Source organism: Pleuronectes platessa, chromosome 6 (assembly GCF_947347685.1).
Source record: "Pleuronectes platessa chromosome 6, fPlePla1.1, whole genome shotgun sequence".
Taxonomy (NCBI): domain Eukaryota; kingdom Metazoa; phylum Chordata; class Actinopteri; order Pleuronectiformes; family Pleuronectidae; genus Pleuronectes; species Pleuronectes platessa.
The window spans coordinates 10,964,778-10,983,850 of NC_070631.1; the positions used below are offsets into that span (position 1 = coordinate 10,964,778).

At 43.7% G+C, this 19,073-nt stretch overlaps 1 protein-coding gene across 1 annotated transcript in view; it reads left to right on the plus strand.

Moving 5' to 3' along the window:
• The window catches only part of LOC128442592 (ERC protein 2-like), a gene marked incomplete in the record, with an annotated part of 144,915 nt that overhangs the window by 88,841 nt on the left and 37,001 nt on the right, over positions 1-19,073 (plus strand). Inside the window, 2 exon segments of the mRNA XM_053425129.1 lie at positions 11,456-11,603; positions 16,154-16,315. Coding sequence (XP_053281104.1) covers positions 11,456-11,603; positions 16,154-16,315 — 310 coding nt within the window.

The following is a 19,073-nucleotide window of genomic DNA, read 5'->3' on the forward strand; positions in this document are numbered from 1 at the left end:
GTGCGTTTGTGTAGCAGACTGTAAAGAAAGCATGTGGTTCTTCCTGCTTCAGCACGGAGCACAGCAGTACGAGTCTTTTCTTGTATCTACTTACATTTTTACCATCCTTCATTAAAGAAAGCTATTAACCGAGGCTGGAATCACAGGATAACCAATTATTAGCAGATGTGTTTGTGTGTGTTTGTGTGTGTGCGTGTGTGTTCGTGTGTGTGTGTGTGTTCAGTCTACGTGTTAATTTACATGCATGCAGCTTTGTATGAGCAGGTGGTTAGTGCATTTACTCAAACTCTGTACACTCATAGCTAAATACTGTTTGACTTTGAATTGCAATGCATTTTTTTCTCATAGTTGCAATTGAAATAAATAAAACAAGATAATGTGAAATCTACAATCAGCAAAGAATAATAATTATATTAAGAGCTTTATTTGGATAGCACTTATCTAAACGAGGTTACAATTGCTTCACATAAAAGTCCATGGCAAAATGAAGAATCGATCGCAATAAAAGATATTCTGTTCAGTCCAATTTAAGAGTCAAATCATTGCAAGGTCAAGACCGTAAGTTTATAGAGAAACCCAACAGTTCCCATAATGAGAAAACACTTCAGAGAAAAAACACCCATTGACTGGGAGAAATCTCTGGCAGAACTGGACACAGTGAGGGCGGCCATCTGCCTCGACCGGTTGTGGTCAGCAGAGAGAAGTGAGGGAGAGAGGAGGTGGGTGGTTAAGAGGGGAGAGAAGAGAGAGAGAAATGATCATGAAGATGCATCCAACAAGATATAACAATTTATAGCTCAAACAGCTCCATTAACATACCACCACAGTAGAAAATAACACCATTATGCTGAAATTAAAAGTATAGAAAGATGATAGCAATGTAACACTGCACTGTTTGTTTGATTGTGAGCAAGATTACACAAAAAACAACTACACAGTTTGCCAAGAAGTGGTGGAAGGATGTGGCGTGTGGGTCAGGGAAGAGCCCATTAATTTCTGGATCAGCGGGTGGATCCAGGAATTTACGATGGGGTGGTTTTCAACATTTTCACAGTTTTCCTTGGGAATAAATCCTGATCTTTATGAAGAAAAAAAAATATCAGACATATTTTGGAAACTGAAATCTATGAGTGTGTGAAATTTGGTGCAGCTTTATTGAGTTAAAGGGGACTGTTGGGCCTTGGCGCCGATATGAGCCCAACTAGAGTGACATTTTATTGCTGATAATTCTTCTGTTATTTACTTATATACAATTTTCAGTGCAGACATTTTACGTGTATTAATGGTGTATTTTTTCGTTGTGGTGTGTATAATGGTAATAGTGTCAACTAACTTAGACAGGTAAGCCCTTTGAAAAAACGTGTTTACCTGTGAGTCTGTAATACGTATTATTATCACAGAGAGTGGCAGTATTACATGTATTTTTAGCACTGTGCACATTGTTTAGAGATTTATGTCATTTTGATTGTAAAAATGTTTTCACTTCATAATTAAGTTTCGAAACCATGTTTTACTTTAAAGAAAAAACACACATCTCATTATTTGGTCACGGTTCAGGTTTCATTCTATGCAGCTGGAAAGACACACAACATATTCTGTGCAGTTTTTCCAGATACGCAGCTCTTTGAATCGTTGAGCTCATGTGGCTGTGATTGGAAATCGCTGCGATTGGCCGATGGAGTGTGGGGTGAATGTTAGTGTGACCCTGCGTGTCCTTTACACACTGACGGGAAATCGACCGGTCCAAGCTCCAAGGAAAGCTATAATTCAGAGAGTAATACAGGGCCAAAGGAGCATACACACATCTTCCCTTTCAAGCGCGCCTACACGCACCCTCAGCTTGCACAGAGCAAAGTCCTAGCTGTGCCGTAGTAACCACATTAATTGGGTTGTGTAATTGTCTGGCAAAGCATTGTGGGAAACAGCCCATACAGATCTGTCCCTCCACCTCAAACCACTTTTTAAACATGGACTCCCATCGTCATGACAGTGCTATCCAGGAAATTGCTGAACATGTGTGAATATGAGTGTCTGAGCATCTGTGTGTGTTATTCAGTAATAGGCTGTATGTGGATGTGTTACTATGGCTCCTTTAAGGGAAGTGAGTGTGGTGGCCTCCCATTCCACCGCATGTCGGCTGTGGTTCGGCTGTGGTCCACCGCCAGGCCCTGCATTTGGAACTCAGAAAATACACCAGGGGTACTCGCTCCCTCTGTTTTCTGGACCCGTCTTTCATCGGTTTGTGTGTGTACGTGTGTATTTTGGGTGCACGTTTGTGTGCGTGTAATAGTCCGCCACTGTGTTGTACTCCTTGCCCCTGATATTTTAAGGCTTGTTGGCCCCGCGTCATGAGTGTGCGCTGAATTTCCAGGCTGCAGTTAGATGACCGGAGTGAGAGAACCCGTACGGAGGACAGGAAAAAGGCAGGAGGAATGGGGGGGGAGAGGAAAGCAAGGCGGGTAATTGAAGGGTTCAGGGTAATACTTAGGCCAAGGATGGCTGTTTCAACGTGTTTGCATAACCTCCTTGAACTTAATATTTAGCCCCACTCCGGAGTGAGTATAGGGCACAGCGGAGCCAAATAGAGAATGATAGAGGGAGCGAGAAGTGGAATGATAGAGAGGTCCAAGTCCAAGGTGTCTCTCCTGCGATGAGTAGCTCCTCTCTTTGATGAGCAGCAGAGGAGGGAGCGGAGGTGACGGAAGGAGGACGGCGAGACAATGTGCTCATGCTGAACTTTTTTTTTTTTTTTAAATGATAGTGTGAATCACACACGCCAACGCAGAGGGTTCTTTTTTTCTGTGATGCAATGCAGAAGGTGTCCTCCCGGTATTTTAAGTTTACATTAGCGGCAGTTTGGAGAAGTGACTACGGCTCCTTTCATTTCTAATGCCGACATGTGAGAATTGAAACAAATCTGAATGTGTAAGTGTAAGTGTAAAAAGAAAAAATTATAAGTTGAAGAATACATTTTGAGGTCAAGAGAAAATGACAATCATTTTATGATTTGGGATTTTTGTACTATTTTCTAACACTAAATGGGCAATCAATTATCAATCAATATTGCATAATGTAATTACAGGGCCAGTACATAGTAATATCACAGGTGGGTTTACTTTCATTCAATAGGACCTCAACGAAACACCGCAACCAATTGTAGTTTCATCTTTTGATGGCGGGGGGGGTAGTCGGACAGAGTTCAGAGACAGACCAGCAGCGGGGGGGGGGGGGGGCATAACTCATCAGTGTTTAAACTGAGGCCTGAGTGCTCTTTCTTAACACGCCGAATATGTGTGTATGTTTCCCCCTCCCTTTGTGTGTGTGTGTGTGTGTGTGTGTGTGTGTGTGTGTGTGTGTGTTCTTACAGTAGTGTGACTGGCGCAGTGTTACTCATTCTGTGACCCTCACCTCTCTCTCTCTTAGATGACAGGGAGCTTTAAACAACCCAGCTGCTGTATGTATGTATGTGTGAGTGTGTGTGAGTGTATAGGTGTTCCTGTCTGCAAGGCAGGGGAGCCCTACACGTGTACAATCCCCCCCGTCTCAGTTCTTGTGCCTTGGGGAGACACTGTCAGTCAGTTGAGTGACAATAAAGACAGAAAACAAACCTCCCACATTGAGAGAATGAAAATCGCTGCTCAGCTATTGGATGGGATCCCCTGAGGTTTTGGGGTCAGAGCTCTCCTCATTGGTTGAAACCGGAGAGGGAGGCCTCGTGCCAGACAGCTCTGGGTATGGATTGTGTTTGGATTGTTGTTTTTCTCGCATTTACTGTGAAAGGCTGAGGTTACGAAGAAACGAAAAAGTACTGCCACGCACGCGTCGGAGCCAACACGGGCATACATGGAGACAAGGTCATCCAGATTGGAAAAAGATGCCAGTGACATCATAATCAACACTGACATCCCCTGAGCCGTTGTTTATTTATCCATCTTCTTTTTTACAAAAACAGGAATCCGCCAACCTCTCTCTGATCCACAGAAGCTGATGCAACAGAGCTGGAAGTGAGAGAGGACAAAACCCACTGGTTCCTCTCGTCAGACTGTTGGCACGTAATAGTTCAACATTTTAAGGGAATATGTTTATTTGCTTTCAACCCCGAAGAGTTAGATGAGGAGATCGATATTGGTCTCATATGTGTGTTGAATAGAGCTTTAGACTTGGAATGTGCTAAGATGAGGTTAGTTAAAGGACTGAAAAAAACAAGTAAACCGAAGAGAAAAATGCACCTGTCAGCGCCTAAAGATTTGTCTTATTACCTCAGCCAAGGAGTAATGTTTGTGTCTGCTTTGTCTCAGTGTTAGTTAGCAGGATAACACAACAACTGCTGCAACTATTACTGCTTAACTTTAAGTACTTGGTTAGGAAAGAAAACATTAAATTCTTGATTGGATCGGGGCGTGGATTTTTCTTTTACTTTCTTTAACATTGTGAGGTAAGGCGTTATTCAACATTTCCGTTGATTTCTCGGATAAAGATCTGACATGTTTAGGAGACAGATGTTAATAAGTACATGCAGTTTGGTACACATCCAAATAAAAACGCATAAATGCCATGAATGCCATTCCAGTTACTGTATCCTACTTGTTTAATTCTTACATATACCGAAAATATCAAGTCCACAACCCTCAAAGTTGTGTTAATTCGGAGCTGCTTTAAGTTTTGTAGTTCACTAATCTGTGAGCACAAGTGTTGGTGCTGCAGTACAAACATGATGGTGGCAAACTTGGCCAGACTCACTCTCACAAAAACTTCCTTAAAGACCTGAGTAAAAAAACACGATGTCTCATTAATCATTAGAGACGTTTTATAGCATATTTTCTCACTCGGAGAGAGAGCCAGGCTTTTTCTTCTTTCATCAGTTCTCATGCTACTTTTAACATCAATCTTTTTATCTCACTTTCTTGGGAAGGGAGCAAATAAACGCATTTCTCACAGTGTTGAATAATTAATAAAAATGTCACGTAGAAAACATTTTATAATAAATTTGAATTACATTCTGCTGTTGTTTGGGATATTGTCTTGACGAGGTTGACAATATGACAATCTTCTCACACACACACACACACACACACACACACAACCACACACAACCACCTGGTCTCTTTCTCTCTGACTGGAATGCAGTGGTGGTCGTCTGGTCCTGCTCATCTCTCTGGGAGCAGTCAGCCATCTCTCCTCGTTCCTGCTCCCACTCTAAACATTTGGCTAGTTTTGGCAGATTTGTTGATTTTTGTCCCCGCGTATTTTCCCCCTTGTTGCTGTAAAAACTGATACATACTCTTTCAATTAGACCTCCCCACCACCACCACCACCGCCACCGCCCCCACCGCCAGTCTGAGCACTAGTGTGGGAGTGGGGGGTGAGCAGAGTAAGTGGGTTGTATATTTTATTAGTGAAGTGAAAACACACACAACCTGGCCAAGTCCTGGTTGAGCCATCTGCTGTCATGGATGTTTCTTGGGAAGCACAGCTCAAGGTTAGCATGTAAAGTTTGGCATTCTTGCGCCAGATTAGCACGTAATGGCTAATGTTACTGCTCACAGGGAATATTGGAGTGGATGTACATTTCCGAACTTGCATACAAACTGTGGGCATGGATGGATCCCATGTTGCAGAACAAGATGGATAAATCCAGGAAGGCAAAGAGGAGGAAGTGTGTAATAGGTGAATCTGGCATGGGGCTGCAGTTTAGCTGTTGCAGGTTAACATGGAGCTAATCCCGCCTGAGGTAGCCAGAACTCGGACCTCATAAAAATGCATTTAACCCACATTCAGAGTTAAAAAACAGATTTACCATCTCCACTGGCTTTGCACTAAGCTTACCAAATGAAGCCGGAGCATGTGTTTTATGTTGGAAATAGACATTTTCCCTACCTCCTCCGTTGTAAATAACACAGTCTTCCAAGGGCCATAAATAATAGTGTCACTCAACCATGCCCCATTCTCATGTCCTCTGCTTGCTCTCACCACAGGCCTCTAGAACCGCCTAGCCTAGGGGCCCCCGGCTTTGTGCCGCACCTTCACACACTTACAATCAAGGAACAGCCATAAAATGCCCGTGGAATGTCTCTGCAGAGCCGGACAGTTAAGTGGTGGAAATCCATGATCACAAACTAGAAGGACTCATAATGGATGCTCTGGGAACAGATATAAGTGGGCTCCCCATGTTCTCTGCTAACAAAATACATCACACATGCCCATAAGGACATGAAAGCATAAATGGGCGCACGGACAGGGAAACGCATGCACACATGCACACACTGCACTTAGGGGCAGACAGTATTGATGGTTCCCTCGGGCATCACACGGACGCATCTGTTTCTGTCCCACCGACTCTGCACACTCATAATTTCAAGTAAGTCATAACACAAATTATAAACACATATCCCTCAACCGTGACGCCTAGGAATAACAACATGGAGCACAGTGAGCTGATTTAGGGTAGGCTGGGACTTATAAATCTTTACGTTTGCTCCTTTCTTCTCTTCCTCCTCTCTCTCCTGCCTCGTTTCTCTCTCGTGCAGAGCAGGTAGCAGCCACTCTTGTGCAACACGTACACTTCCTCTGTTCTCTTGCCCTCGTCTCTTGACGCCTCTTCTTTTTTGGTGTTTTTTTATTCCTGCTGCAGTTTACATCCCTTCACCTCTTCTTCCTCTGAATTTGTTTTGAGCGAATGTACGCATGTGGGTGTTTACGCTCACTCTTGACCCCATCTTAACCCCCTCGTCACCCAGAAGTCTGTCTGGTCTACCAGTCGCCCATCTGCTCTGTGACATCACGGCCCTTTTTTTTCCGACAGCATCCCCACCTCAAAGACGTCTTCATCAAAGTATTCTCTCCTCATTTTTCTTTTCCTCTGTCCTAAATTATCTCCTTTCGGCCGCACGGCTACTTTCTCCTCTCTTCTTTGACTCTTTGCATTTCAATTTTTTTTCCTTTCCCCTGTTTTCCCTCTCACCTCTCATCGCATGGTCATGTACTTTAGCCATCCATCTCCCACCTCCGTAGATCTGAATGTCTCAATTTGTCCCGGGGACCATGAAGGTTCAATTGGAATCACATGTTGTGGTCCAGCAAAGAATTTCTCCCTTTATAAATAAGATCTCATCCCAGCGGATGCTGTTCTACAAAACGTTGCGTGCTCACAATGCTTATATTAAATATGAGACATGAGGTGTATAGAAATGCACAGATGTTTATCTGATCACTTTAACTATTGTTATCTCACAGAGTAGGAAAAAGTGGACGGGTTTCTTTGGGGTTTCCAGAAGCAGGATTTATTTTTCCTTTTATTGGAGTCCTTTTTCACTTCTCAGTGCACAGGGTCTGACTTTTATGAAGACTAATCACAAGTTTGTCAGGAAAAAGCATTGCGTTGTTGCCCTTTCAATCGGACAGGAAATGAAGATAATCCTTTGTTTGTCCAGGATATGCCAAGTCTAAGTTAAGCAGGGAGCTAGACAAGAGGGGAGGAAAAAGAGAGGCTTCACCCACTCAAGATCAGCCAGCAGATACAGTCCAAGCATTTCTCTCTCTCTCTCTCTCTCTCCCCCCCCCTCTCTCTCTTTGTGTGAGTGTGTGTACGTGTGTCTGCAAGTGTGTGTATTTTAACAGATAGATGATCCTGTCTGCTAGATTCATGTACATTGCAAGTGTGTTGTACGGTGAAAGCCAAATGGCCTCTCAAATTAGATCTGATTAAATACTCCAGTGTGATTCAGGTTCAAAGACTGTAACTAATAATAATCAGCAGATACATGAAGACACACACACACACAATGCGTGCACACAACCACTGATTGAGGATGTGGGAGACAAAGTTTACAGGCTGGCTAATCATAATAATGCCCCTTTCTTTTTATTGTTTTAGGAAGTCATCATTCAGCAGAATCCTGCAGTTCTACTCAGAGAGCAGCCACAGGGAGACTGGGCCATATATTCTGCTGGCTTCGTTTAGAGACTGGAAGTGATTTGACTTGCAGTGAAGCGTGGAGGTCACTGCGGTTCAAAGGTTTCATTCATTCAGGCTCAGAGCGTCTCGTGCTCAATTAATAATGTCCAGCTCGGAAGTCTGTACCTGTGCTAATGAATGCAGGTGAGAGGGACCCTTTTCCTCTGATTGCACTGGTTGGTCTAACTTTTTTAATGGAGCTGCAGCAGCACATGATTTAGCTGCACCCAGAATCATTCACCTTTTCCTTTTGGTGGCACAATAAGACATTTTAAGCTTCATGATTTTTGGGCTGCTTGAGCCACTGGAATTTGACATGTTATTTATTGTGAATATATATGTTGGCCTTTTTTATGTTGTAGGATGTGGCTCTGTTTCAGAGTTAGATGAGGCCGTCTCCTCTCCACCGAAGATACTGAGTTTGGGGCTTTTGTCAGACCTTAATATTCCACTTCATTTATTTGACAGCTTTGATGTATTGTGGGTCCCTGTCACAGCGTTCACCCCGGCAGCTTCAATCCAGTTTGGATAGATATTTTGCAAATTAGTCAGGGGTAGGGTCAGGACTTCACAGGTCATGGTCACAACATGGGATCAAAGTTTCAGCCTAGTGCTACAGTGAATGCATATATGCATGCATTTAAAATCATCATCAATTCAGTTAGAGGTTGTATTTATAAATAATTATGCATGTTAGTTGATATGACATATTTTAAAACAATAAAAAACAAAAGAGTACAGCTTGATGTTTATAGCTGCACCACAGATATGCCTACCAAATGTTTGTATTAGGCTCGTCAAGTCTAAGAATCTCTTTTTACAGTGGGATTATCAATGTATTATTATTTTGATGGCTTAACTAAAAAAAGATAGGGAATGATTACAGCTTCGATTTTTTGAATGCAATAAAACAAAATCAATCGTTCTTCAATTTGAATTAACGAAATTTTAAAAGGATGTGATTTTGTTCAAGGGGGGAATGCAGGTGTAGTATTTTCACATTCACAGGCGCCTTATTTTGAAAACTCCTTTGTTAAACTGTGCATTTTTGTCACCGCAACACAAACAAAGTATCACAACACCGAAATCATGTCTTTCAGTAGTTCATTCAAGAGAGGCCACTTGATGAATGGGAGTGGAACAATCCTTGATAAAGTGGCTCAGTGGTGGTCAGAAAGAGATGGATCTCTGTTTGGCTTTTTGAGACGCACTCACAGATAAGATAAACCACCCCTTTAACTGGGGTGGGGGTGAGTGACCCTAACCTTTCACCACACACTCTTTTCTTGCACCAAAGGAACGCTGCACAACATCAGCCTCTTACATTGCATAAGTGCTCTAGCGGGAAAACCCAGTGAAATAGACAGAATAGTGTTTTTCCAGTTACTTAACAACCTTGATAAATACAACTCTCGAACTGAAGCTGATGCAGTTAATCCCGAATGGAATAAGGAAATGGATGGGTGGGTATGAGACGAGTTTCCATGTCTGGCAGTGTGGTGCAGCGATGGCCATCCGGCGAGCAGGTTAGAGCTGTTAATCTGACACATTGTTTATGAACAGCGACACATTCTTTGCCCATATATGACTCCGTGCATAAGCTTTTCACTCCAGTTAACACAAAGTAAAGGAATTGAGACGCCCTAAGTGTATTAGGCCATGGATGTAAAATTGGGCCGCGTGAAGAAGGATTTTAAAAATCTATCACATTGTTGTTTGATCTGTGGATTTATTTTTACTGGGGATTTATTCGATAAAACTTTAAGAATTCTTTCAACAATTTTACCTTGTGAATGGCCAGGTCAAGCAGAATAATCCTGTAGTCTAAAGCACTTGCTTTGGTACAAGTGGTCCAGTGTAGGTCTGCTTATATTTGTGTGTGTGTGTGTGTGTGTGTGTGTGTGTGTGTGTGTGTGTGTGTGTGTGTGTGTGTGTGTGTGTGTGTGTGTGTTAGTGTGTGTGTGTGTTAGTGTGTGTGTGTGTGTGTGTGTGTGTGTGCGAACTCCCTTTACAGTGAGCATTAAAAGGAATAACAGTGGAGGTGTGGGGAGACGAAAAGTGTCACGGCGATCCTGCCCTATGATGAATGGTGCGATTAGCCGCTTCGATCCATGTCAGGACACACATGCATGCACACACAAATACATGCACAACATGAGATCACACACTTGAGCTCACAGTAACACACGGGGGCCTATTAAAGGCCTTGAATGGGAGAATCCAGATGCGGCGTGCAGATAATTGTACTAAAAACACAGAAAATGCAGTCCCAGACCGGCAGGACTCTATGTCTGAGCTCAGCATGTTTATTTTCACAATCGAGTTATTTCTGCAGGGACTGAAATCATGGAATAAAAACACTCCGATGCAGGTCAATTTTTAATTGAGTCCAAAGTGTATTCGGAGCGCAACCACCCTCCTCCTTTTCCTTTACCCCTCACCTCACACATTACGCGACCATGCTGGTTTAATGCCCTCTTAATTTAAAATGCGATTTAAGAGTCTGGAGTTCAGCCATGTTGTGTTTATCCAACTTAAAGTGCTTGCAGTTCTGAGACACCAATTAAAGCTTGATACTCTTGTGTTGGTCATTCAGATGAACTGTTTAGAGATAGAGAAGACAGAATAAATAAATTCCTTCTATCACTGAACACGGTTAAACTGCCTAGAAACCCCCATAAACATGCGTCCTTTTCCTTTATAATCATATTTTTACAGTGTTCTGGGGGCAATGGACCAAGCAGAGGTGTGAGTGTGTGTCTGTGGTTGTGTGTCTGTGTGTGCGTGTGTGTGTGTTTGTGGGTTTGCCTGGCTACGTCTGAGAATATGTTTGCGCTTCTGTGTTTACAAGAGTGGGCGGAAAACATGCGTGTTTGTCACTACGCTGGATTTACGACATCCTGTTTGATGACGAGGCTAATCATCACTAATCTACCCCCAACAAGGGTTACGCAAGGCATTCTCCGAAGTCCTGTGGGAGAAAAATTTGTGCATCTGGTTGTGTGTATGAGGACACTTGGGTGGTATGTTTCCTATGCACCTGTAGACAGTCATTGGTTGTCACCCTCCCCTCCCACAGACACACAGTCACAGACACACACTTATGCTGTGGTAAAAGACAAAAGATGTCATATCCTCCTCAGCCTACCCTATTAGGCTCCATTATTCTATTGCGTGCCCATGAGTCACACTGGTGTACCACTTTTGCAACATTTAGCCGACCACTTCAAAGATGTATGCTTGTTTTCTGTGGACTCTCCGTCTGAGTCTTAAGGAGTTCTGTGTTTGCTCTGACATCAGCATACGTCAAAGGGCCCCCAGCTGCAGATGTGGGTGCTGTGTGGTTAACTATAAATTAAATAAAACCACATTCCAACTTTTGATTTCCGCTTCGCGCAATAAATAGCACTTGCTTTTGATCATTTGTTCCCTAATGACAACATTCCTCCTCCTCCCCCTCTGCACCCCTCTGTTCTACATTTCTTTCTGTCCCACCTTCAGGCAGCAAGCTTTGCTGGCAGCCATCAGTGAGAAGGATGCTAACATCGCCCTGCTGGAACTGTCCTCCTCCAAACGGAAGAAAGCCCAGGACGAGGTGATGGCTCTGAAGCGGGAGAAAGACAGGCTCATGCACCAGCTCAAGCAGCAGGTACATCCACCACATACGACCACAAGCTATTTATTCATGCATATAAATGATGAATCAAATTTTACAACTCTCCCAGTCTAAAAGGTGGACTGGCCTGCACATAAATCAAATGAAGCCAGGCTTTGCGGTCACCACTTGCCAACAGACTCTTGCCCTGTGAATCAAAGCAGGGTTAGGAAATGCAAAACCTGAAAGCGAAGCCTTCCCCGCATTTAAACAGTTTCATTGGTTGATGTTTGAACTTTATAACCAGGAAGTAGATAGTTAATGATTCCCGGTAGTTAACAGAATTCTCTTCCTTGCCACACATACTGCATTCACTCATCATAAGCTAACCACCAGTAAACCAAACACAGTGATTCAAAATCCCGGAACATGAACACATTAGGGTTTAGCTAGCTTAACAGTCATGTTGCAATCAGAGCGATTTAGATGCACTCAGACTGTCCCAGACACGGCTGGTATCATAGGTGAGTCACCGGCGGACTTTTCTGTCTTCCATCATCTGGTCAAAGAGACACAGTTCCCAGCACCCACACATACCTACACACACACACACACACACACACACACACACACCTATTTCCCGTGTTGCCCTGGCTCTCGATACGACCCACGACAGATGAAGGTATGTTGATCATTAAGGTCTGGTCAGACCACATCAGTGACTGAGCGAACGTGAACGCTAACGATAATGAGGCGACAGCAGGGAGTCGACATGTACGATCTCCTGAGTCACAGGGGCTTCTGGGAAACGTGGTGCATTTAAAAGTCAACAGATGCAATGCGCTGGCTTTGCATTTAAGAGCGAACCCATGTTTGCCTTTGTGTCTCGTAAACGGTAAACAGTTCCTAGGGGGTGCAATTCCACTCAAGGAATTTCAAGGAAAGCCTATTATCTGTTTATCGCCAATGGATGCGTCATGTTTTCCCCGTTGGGTAACAAGCCGCTACAGTCCACCTGATGATGTGATGAGCTCTAATTACCACGATGTGCCTTCCGGACCTAGAGCGCAGAAGTGGAGGAAAGAGGGGAAAAAGAGGAGAAAGCAGGGAATGGGAGAGGAGGGAGTAGCACATGCATAAACTTTCTTTGTCTCCACTTTCTCATGCATGCAAACTTACATAGAAAGAAAGTCTTTGGGTGCACATGCATATAATCTAAATCCATATAACTGTGTACCAGGCAGTGCTATGACCACATAGCACAAGGGCCCTAAAAGAGTGGTACTCTGTCATCTCTTCATGTTTGGAGGGTGTAAGGTAAGTAGTTCCTCTCTGGGCTACTTGGGTTCCTTCTATCTAAAGAATGAGCTCTCTTGAGGTCATGTTGCTCGACATGACACACACCGCCTCTCTGTCTTCTGACCCACTGACACACATATCAGAATAGACGGCCTTCCTTGGCTCCTCATCAGCCCTTTGGTGGAAGGAAACTGACCAGGAAATACCGAAGAGTTATGGGACTCAGAGTCTCTAAGGAGAAAGCTGATCTATGGACAGCAGATAGATTTAAAGATAGCAGTGCCCTGTCTGACCTCCCCACATCCCTCCTTCAGACGTTTGTGTGTGTGTGTGTGTGTGTTTGTGTGTGCACAAAGCAGGCGGCCTAAGAACAACGTTCCAGTCTCAGACAGTTCACCCCCCTTTTGAGGTATAGGCCTTCTTCAGCAGAGTCAAACACACATATACAAAGACCCAGCCACACGCTCACACAAACAGCCAGTTTACACTTCCAGTGGAGAAAGTCAGAACAAATGTGTCCCCATGTGGGAATTCTCTGAGTGGTTCCATCCTCATGATGGATGGCCAAAGTCAATGGGGCTTTGAAGCTGAGAAGAGATGAATTTGGTGTGCCATTTTCTGGGACCTTCTCTCTCTCCCTTTGCCGCATTGTTTCACTATTTCTTTTCCCTTCACATTCATTTCATTTTCGGACAGACATGAGCATCCAACTTTCTCTCTTTCTCTCTCTCTCTCTCTCTCTCTCTCTCTCTCTCTCTCTCTCTCTCTCTCTCTCTCTCTCTCTCTCTCTCTCTCTCTCTCTCTCTCTCTCTCTCTCTCTCTCTCTCTCTCTCTCTCTCTCTCTCTCTCTTCTCTCTCTCTCTCTCTCTCTCTCTCTCTCTCTCTCTCTCTCTCTGAACAGATGGATTTTGTGTTCTCAGATGTGTCACAGAGAACAGATTATGTATCTGGCCACTTAAAGCTGGTACATCGTGTCGGTCTGTTGTTACTGGGATGGAATGGCAATGCTGTACACACCGAGGCTCACACACACAAACACACACAGACCTGATTAAAGGAGAGTAGAGCTTTCTCCCAGATGCCTGTGTGTCTAAGTCCTCTCTTCTCTGCCTCTCGTGTGCATATGTGTTAACAGAGGCCGGCTCTAATCAAGACAGGCTTGTGATTTATAGAGGGACTTGGACTGAGGTTTGGGATGCAGCTGTAAGCTCTGCAGCCAGGGTTTATCACCGCCATGTTTACGAAAGGGGCTGCGCTCTGATACACAGGCACTGCGCAGACGTACAACACAGTTCAAATCTGTTATGGTTAGACAGGTCAAATGAAGAGCTCTCCTCCTCTCCTCTCCTCCTTCTCTCCCTTCCTCTCCCTTCCTCACCTCTCCCTTCCTCTCCTCTCCTCTCCTTGCAGCCGTGCCACCTGTGTCTATTCCCGGCTGCCTGATCTACAAGCAGGCCCGGAGGCCATTCCTCAGCTGTTTACTCTGCAGAGTCACTAATTAACTCTAATTAAGACGCACATTCCAACCGCGCGGACATTTTACATGTGCACACCTTCTTCACACATGCACACGGGAATATGTCTGTAAGAGGAGACTGTGCACGTTTTCGCGTGTGCATGTGTCTGTTTGAATAAACTGGATGTTCACATGTGGGCTGGCCTGACCACACAGTCTGTCTCCTCCTGCGGCCATTCATCACTTCATCCATTCCTGTTTGTGTCTCAGTTCATTAAATATTAAGTATGTGCGCACACACACGCTCACACACACACAAACACACGCACACACACACACTCATATACAAACACACTCTAGGACGTTTGGCTTCTTATGCTACCAGATATGGTTGTAATTACAGGAACAAGTAGTATGGTTCTTATTAGATTAGCAGTGAGGACTAAACACACGTCAGCCGATTTAACCCTCAGCCACAAATTAGCTTTGAAAATATTTCTCTGCCAGAATTAAACAGCATTGTTAAGCGTTGAGGAGAGGTCTGTGTGGAAGCGGCTCCAGTATGCGCTGTGCAGCAGGAGCACAGTGATTTCATCAGCTGCATGGTATATGATAGTTATTGTCCGAACCTCAATGACAGGTGTCCGCTCTGTAGCTGTTGCCTTGCCACACCTGCTGTAGTGTCGACACCTGAGGTCATGGAGGCCCGTACACCTCAACCTACCCTTTAACTGCTCTAACCACCGGTGTTGTGTCTGACTAAGCCCTGCCCCGCCCCTCACTCTTCATCTTTATCTCTGTCTCGCTCTTCCCTCAGACCACGGTGTCTATGTTCTCGCCTTTTCTAAGCCGCTCTTCTCCAGTTTAAGCTAATTGCTAACCTCTTTAAAACTAGCCACATCCTCTCCTGTGATCCCGACTGGCTCGTTTCCTCAGTCATTAGTCCTCAGCTCCTTATCTCAGCAGCAGTGTCCTCGGGCCGATGGCTACTGTAACACCACGTCCCATCCTGCTCTAGCAGCTGACTCAGGGTCTTTGTCTCGTCCTGCCACGGCTGTCTTTCATTCTCAATGAGGAAACCTGCAACATTTGGGATGATAGATGTGTCCATGTCTTTCGTTGGAATCATCTTCATCCCGTACACAATCCCAGCTCCCACTCTGCAGTCAGTTTGCCCTCAGGGGAGGTATCTGCAGTAAAGGGAACAAAGCGAAGCCTGTCAATACATCTGCACCCACTCTGTCTCTGTCTATCTCCCTGACAGCTGGCCTCACTGGAGTATAGGCCGATTGTTAATGTTAGTCAGCCGAGGTTGTTATCTCTGTGCTAGGATATTGGCAGGATGACAGCCTCTCCAGCAGACACACTAATGCACACACACACTCAGAGGACACATAGTCCTACTTAGCCATTTACAGCCGAGGCAAAAGATGCATATTTGAGTGTAATTTTAATCAGTGACATCTAAAATGAGGTTGCTTCACCCAGGCCAGAATGCCTGCAGCCTTAGGCTGCATGAGACTGTTCCTACTAGGATTCATCTAATCCAATTAAATGATAATCTGCTGTATGGGTGACGTTTGACAGACTTATGATATTTTTATCAGCCACTTTGACTCACTCATTTTATGACCTGTCAAGTGTTGTTAGCGGCTCTGTGTTTTATCATCTTTGAAAGCTTTCAACATGCTCCTCCCCCCCACATCCAAGAATCCCTCAGCCTAATCAGGCTAAGACCCGAGAGCATTTTTGACAAACAAAAAAAGTAGTGTTGGGGATAATAAAGGGCCCAGTGTGTCAGGATATAATTATACGTTGTAAATGTTCTTGTTTATCCCCTTTCCGGCAGACTCAGAGCAGAATGAAGCTGATAGCAGATAACTATGGGGAAGATCACGTCCACCAACAACACCATCCTCACCATGCTCACCACATGCATCCGGCAAACGTCCATCACAGGAGCCTGCCAAGAGGGCCCCCCCATGCCAACCACCGACCTGCTATGGACCAGGTAAATAGGAATGGGCCCACACACACACACACACACACACACACACACCAACCAGATTAAAGCTGGAGTTTGTTTACAAAATTTGACATGTTGTGGGCTGGCAACCTCGTGCTTTTTAAGTTGATGTAATTTTATAGTTGTCATCTGCACCATCACTCAGTTGTGGTCAGACACATGCAGCACAAAATCCCCCCTCACTCTTCTCCTGTCTCTCCTCCTCTAAACCATATTACTTTCTGCCAATTCGGTTATTCGAGATAAGAGGCCCGAAGGGGAAAAGCTTCCAAACTGCTTATTGTTTTTGATCGATGGGTTTTTGTGTATGAGTTTAGTTTGTGTGTATTTCATCTCTCGTACCAGCTTCTTTTCTCTGTCTGAGTTTCACAACCAGACTGCCCTGAGGACAAACCTAATGTCTCGGTTTGAAGACAGCTGAGGAACAAACTTTGGTTGTTATCAGTGTTTTTGTGTTTGCGTAAGTGCATGCATGCCTGTGCATGTGCATGTGTCGATGTAGATGGAGATGCACGCCTGAGTGTTGTTGATACTGTGTCCTCAGATGAAATCGCTAACGGGAGAACCCTTTCTTCAAAGTGATCTTCTATCTTTCCTTTAGCCATAAAAGCTTAACATTATTAAATTATTTGAATGCAATATAAATCCATCAGAGCTCGATTGTTGTCAAGAGACATTGATCGTGGGGGATTCCAAACTACTGTGAGGATGAAGAATAGGTGCTTGTGTGCTTGTGTGTGTGTTTGTGTGTGTATGTGAGAGTGTGTGTATGTGGAGGTTTAAGACGAATACCTGGGGATTTCCACCTGAGTCCATATTCCCACATCTCTTCTATCTGATTTGCACTATTACATAAACCAAGACATTTATAAATGTTTCTGAAACCACTGAATTGGAATCAAACATGCAATTTGGAAAACACACACACATGCATAGCATATAATCACATAGTCAAATCCATGTATCAGCCTACAAAACACCCTTGTAATATGTAAGAAGACAGGATCGCTGGTTTTAATTATATTTTATTTTTCTTGCCTTTTTACGCCTGTGGAAGGTTTTTGATTCCCGAAAGAATGTGAGGGTCTGGGGTTGATTGACATACATGTGCAGACCTTTCACACAAGAATCTCAGGCACACTTGAGTTATATGTTACAGAAGTTTACATTTATGTGGACATTTGTATTCTCTTCAACTGCAGAAAAAATATACAGTTAATTTTACAGCACACTTTGGTACATGGAAGTTTAGAGCGAGGAAACTGACACGAAACACACAGAAGCTTAACCCTCAAACTCACCTTGCAATCCCACAAGGACCACTTTGAAATTCTTGCTGTGTAGTTATTAGGTTATGTTATATTGTGTTTTACATCTGAGTAGCTAAAACAATATTTTAAAGCTATTAAGTCTCTGTATTGTTCCGTTGAATTTCAGATTACTTGTAACCACAGTGTGCTTCACATAAGGCCGAGCTGCAGGGGGTCACATTTTAGTATCACACATTACTCCCCTGCACTTTGCATTTATAAATATCTTTCCCTCAATATGGCTACATAGCACTGTTTTACTGCAGCAGTGTTTATAGAGTTTGACATGTGAAACAGTAGCTCTCTGCAAGTGATACTTCAACTTTTCAAGTTGGAATGAAAAAGCCAAAGAAATTATTATTAGCATAGCTGCCAAACCTTGTTAAGAATGCGGGGAATAATAAAATAACACATAAATTCATGTCAATTGGTTGGATAACACTCTCTATTAAAGATGAAGTTTTATGTTTACACAAGGGAAACATGATGGTTCACACTTTGCAGACAGTATCTGGGAAAAGATTAACGTTTATTAGGGAGTCACCAATAGAAATATATTAAATGTTAGTTAAAAGACAGAACCTACATATGTGTAAATTAATGTGATTATTTTAGTTCACTGAAACCCTGCATATGAAAACAAATCTAATCAACAGTGTATCAAGGTGTCATCACCCCCTTCTGTTCACAAACTACAACCAAACTGATCTTGTGTCAAACACACACATCTCAAAAATAACTAACAGACCTTGTTGACAGAGGTCAGTCTGTCTACTCAAGGCTTTTCCTCAAATCTGATCTTTGACCTGGTGTGGAGGTCAGGGGCAAGGCCTCTAATGTGTGTGTGTGTGTGTGTGTGTGTGTGTGACGGGGGATGTCTCTGAGTTGAGACTGTTTTCCCTCCAAACACAGGACTTCACATCTCCTTTAATCTCTCTCTTTCATCTTAACGTGATTAATTACTCCATTTGCTTTTCTTCAACACTTTGTTCTTCCTTCTATTCGTAGGTATATCAGTGTGTCCCTTTCCCTACTGCACTTATTTTCTTTCCTACCCTTGATTTTATCATAAATTTAACATTACTTTTCTTCCTGGTGGGTTTTTTCCCACCATTTCTCTCAGTCTCTTCCATTCTTTCCCTCAGTCCCCTTTCTCCCTCCATCTTTCTCATTTCAAATGTAATATTCAAGTGTGGCCAGGCCAGTGGTTCGGTGCATTGCCGGGTCCAGAAAATGCCACTCCACGGATGATTGATGACGATAATGATAATGATGATGAAGAGGGTCGCTACGCTCACCCTGGAGACCGCAATGGCTTTCCAAGATACAGCTGGTGCCATGAATAACAGAACTGTGACCACACATTACTTTTCTTTTTGCATTCGCCTTTGCATTTGCATGTGCTCAGACACATAAACACTGCATGTGCACCC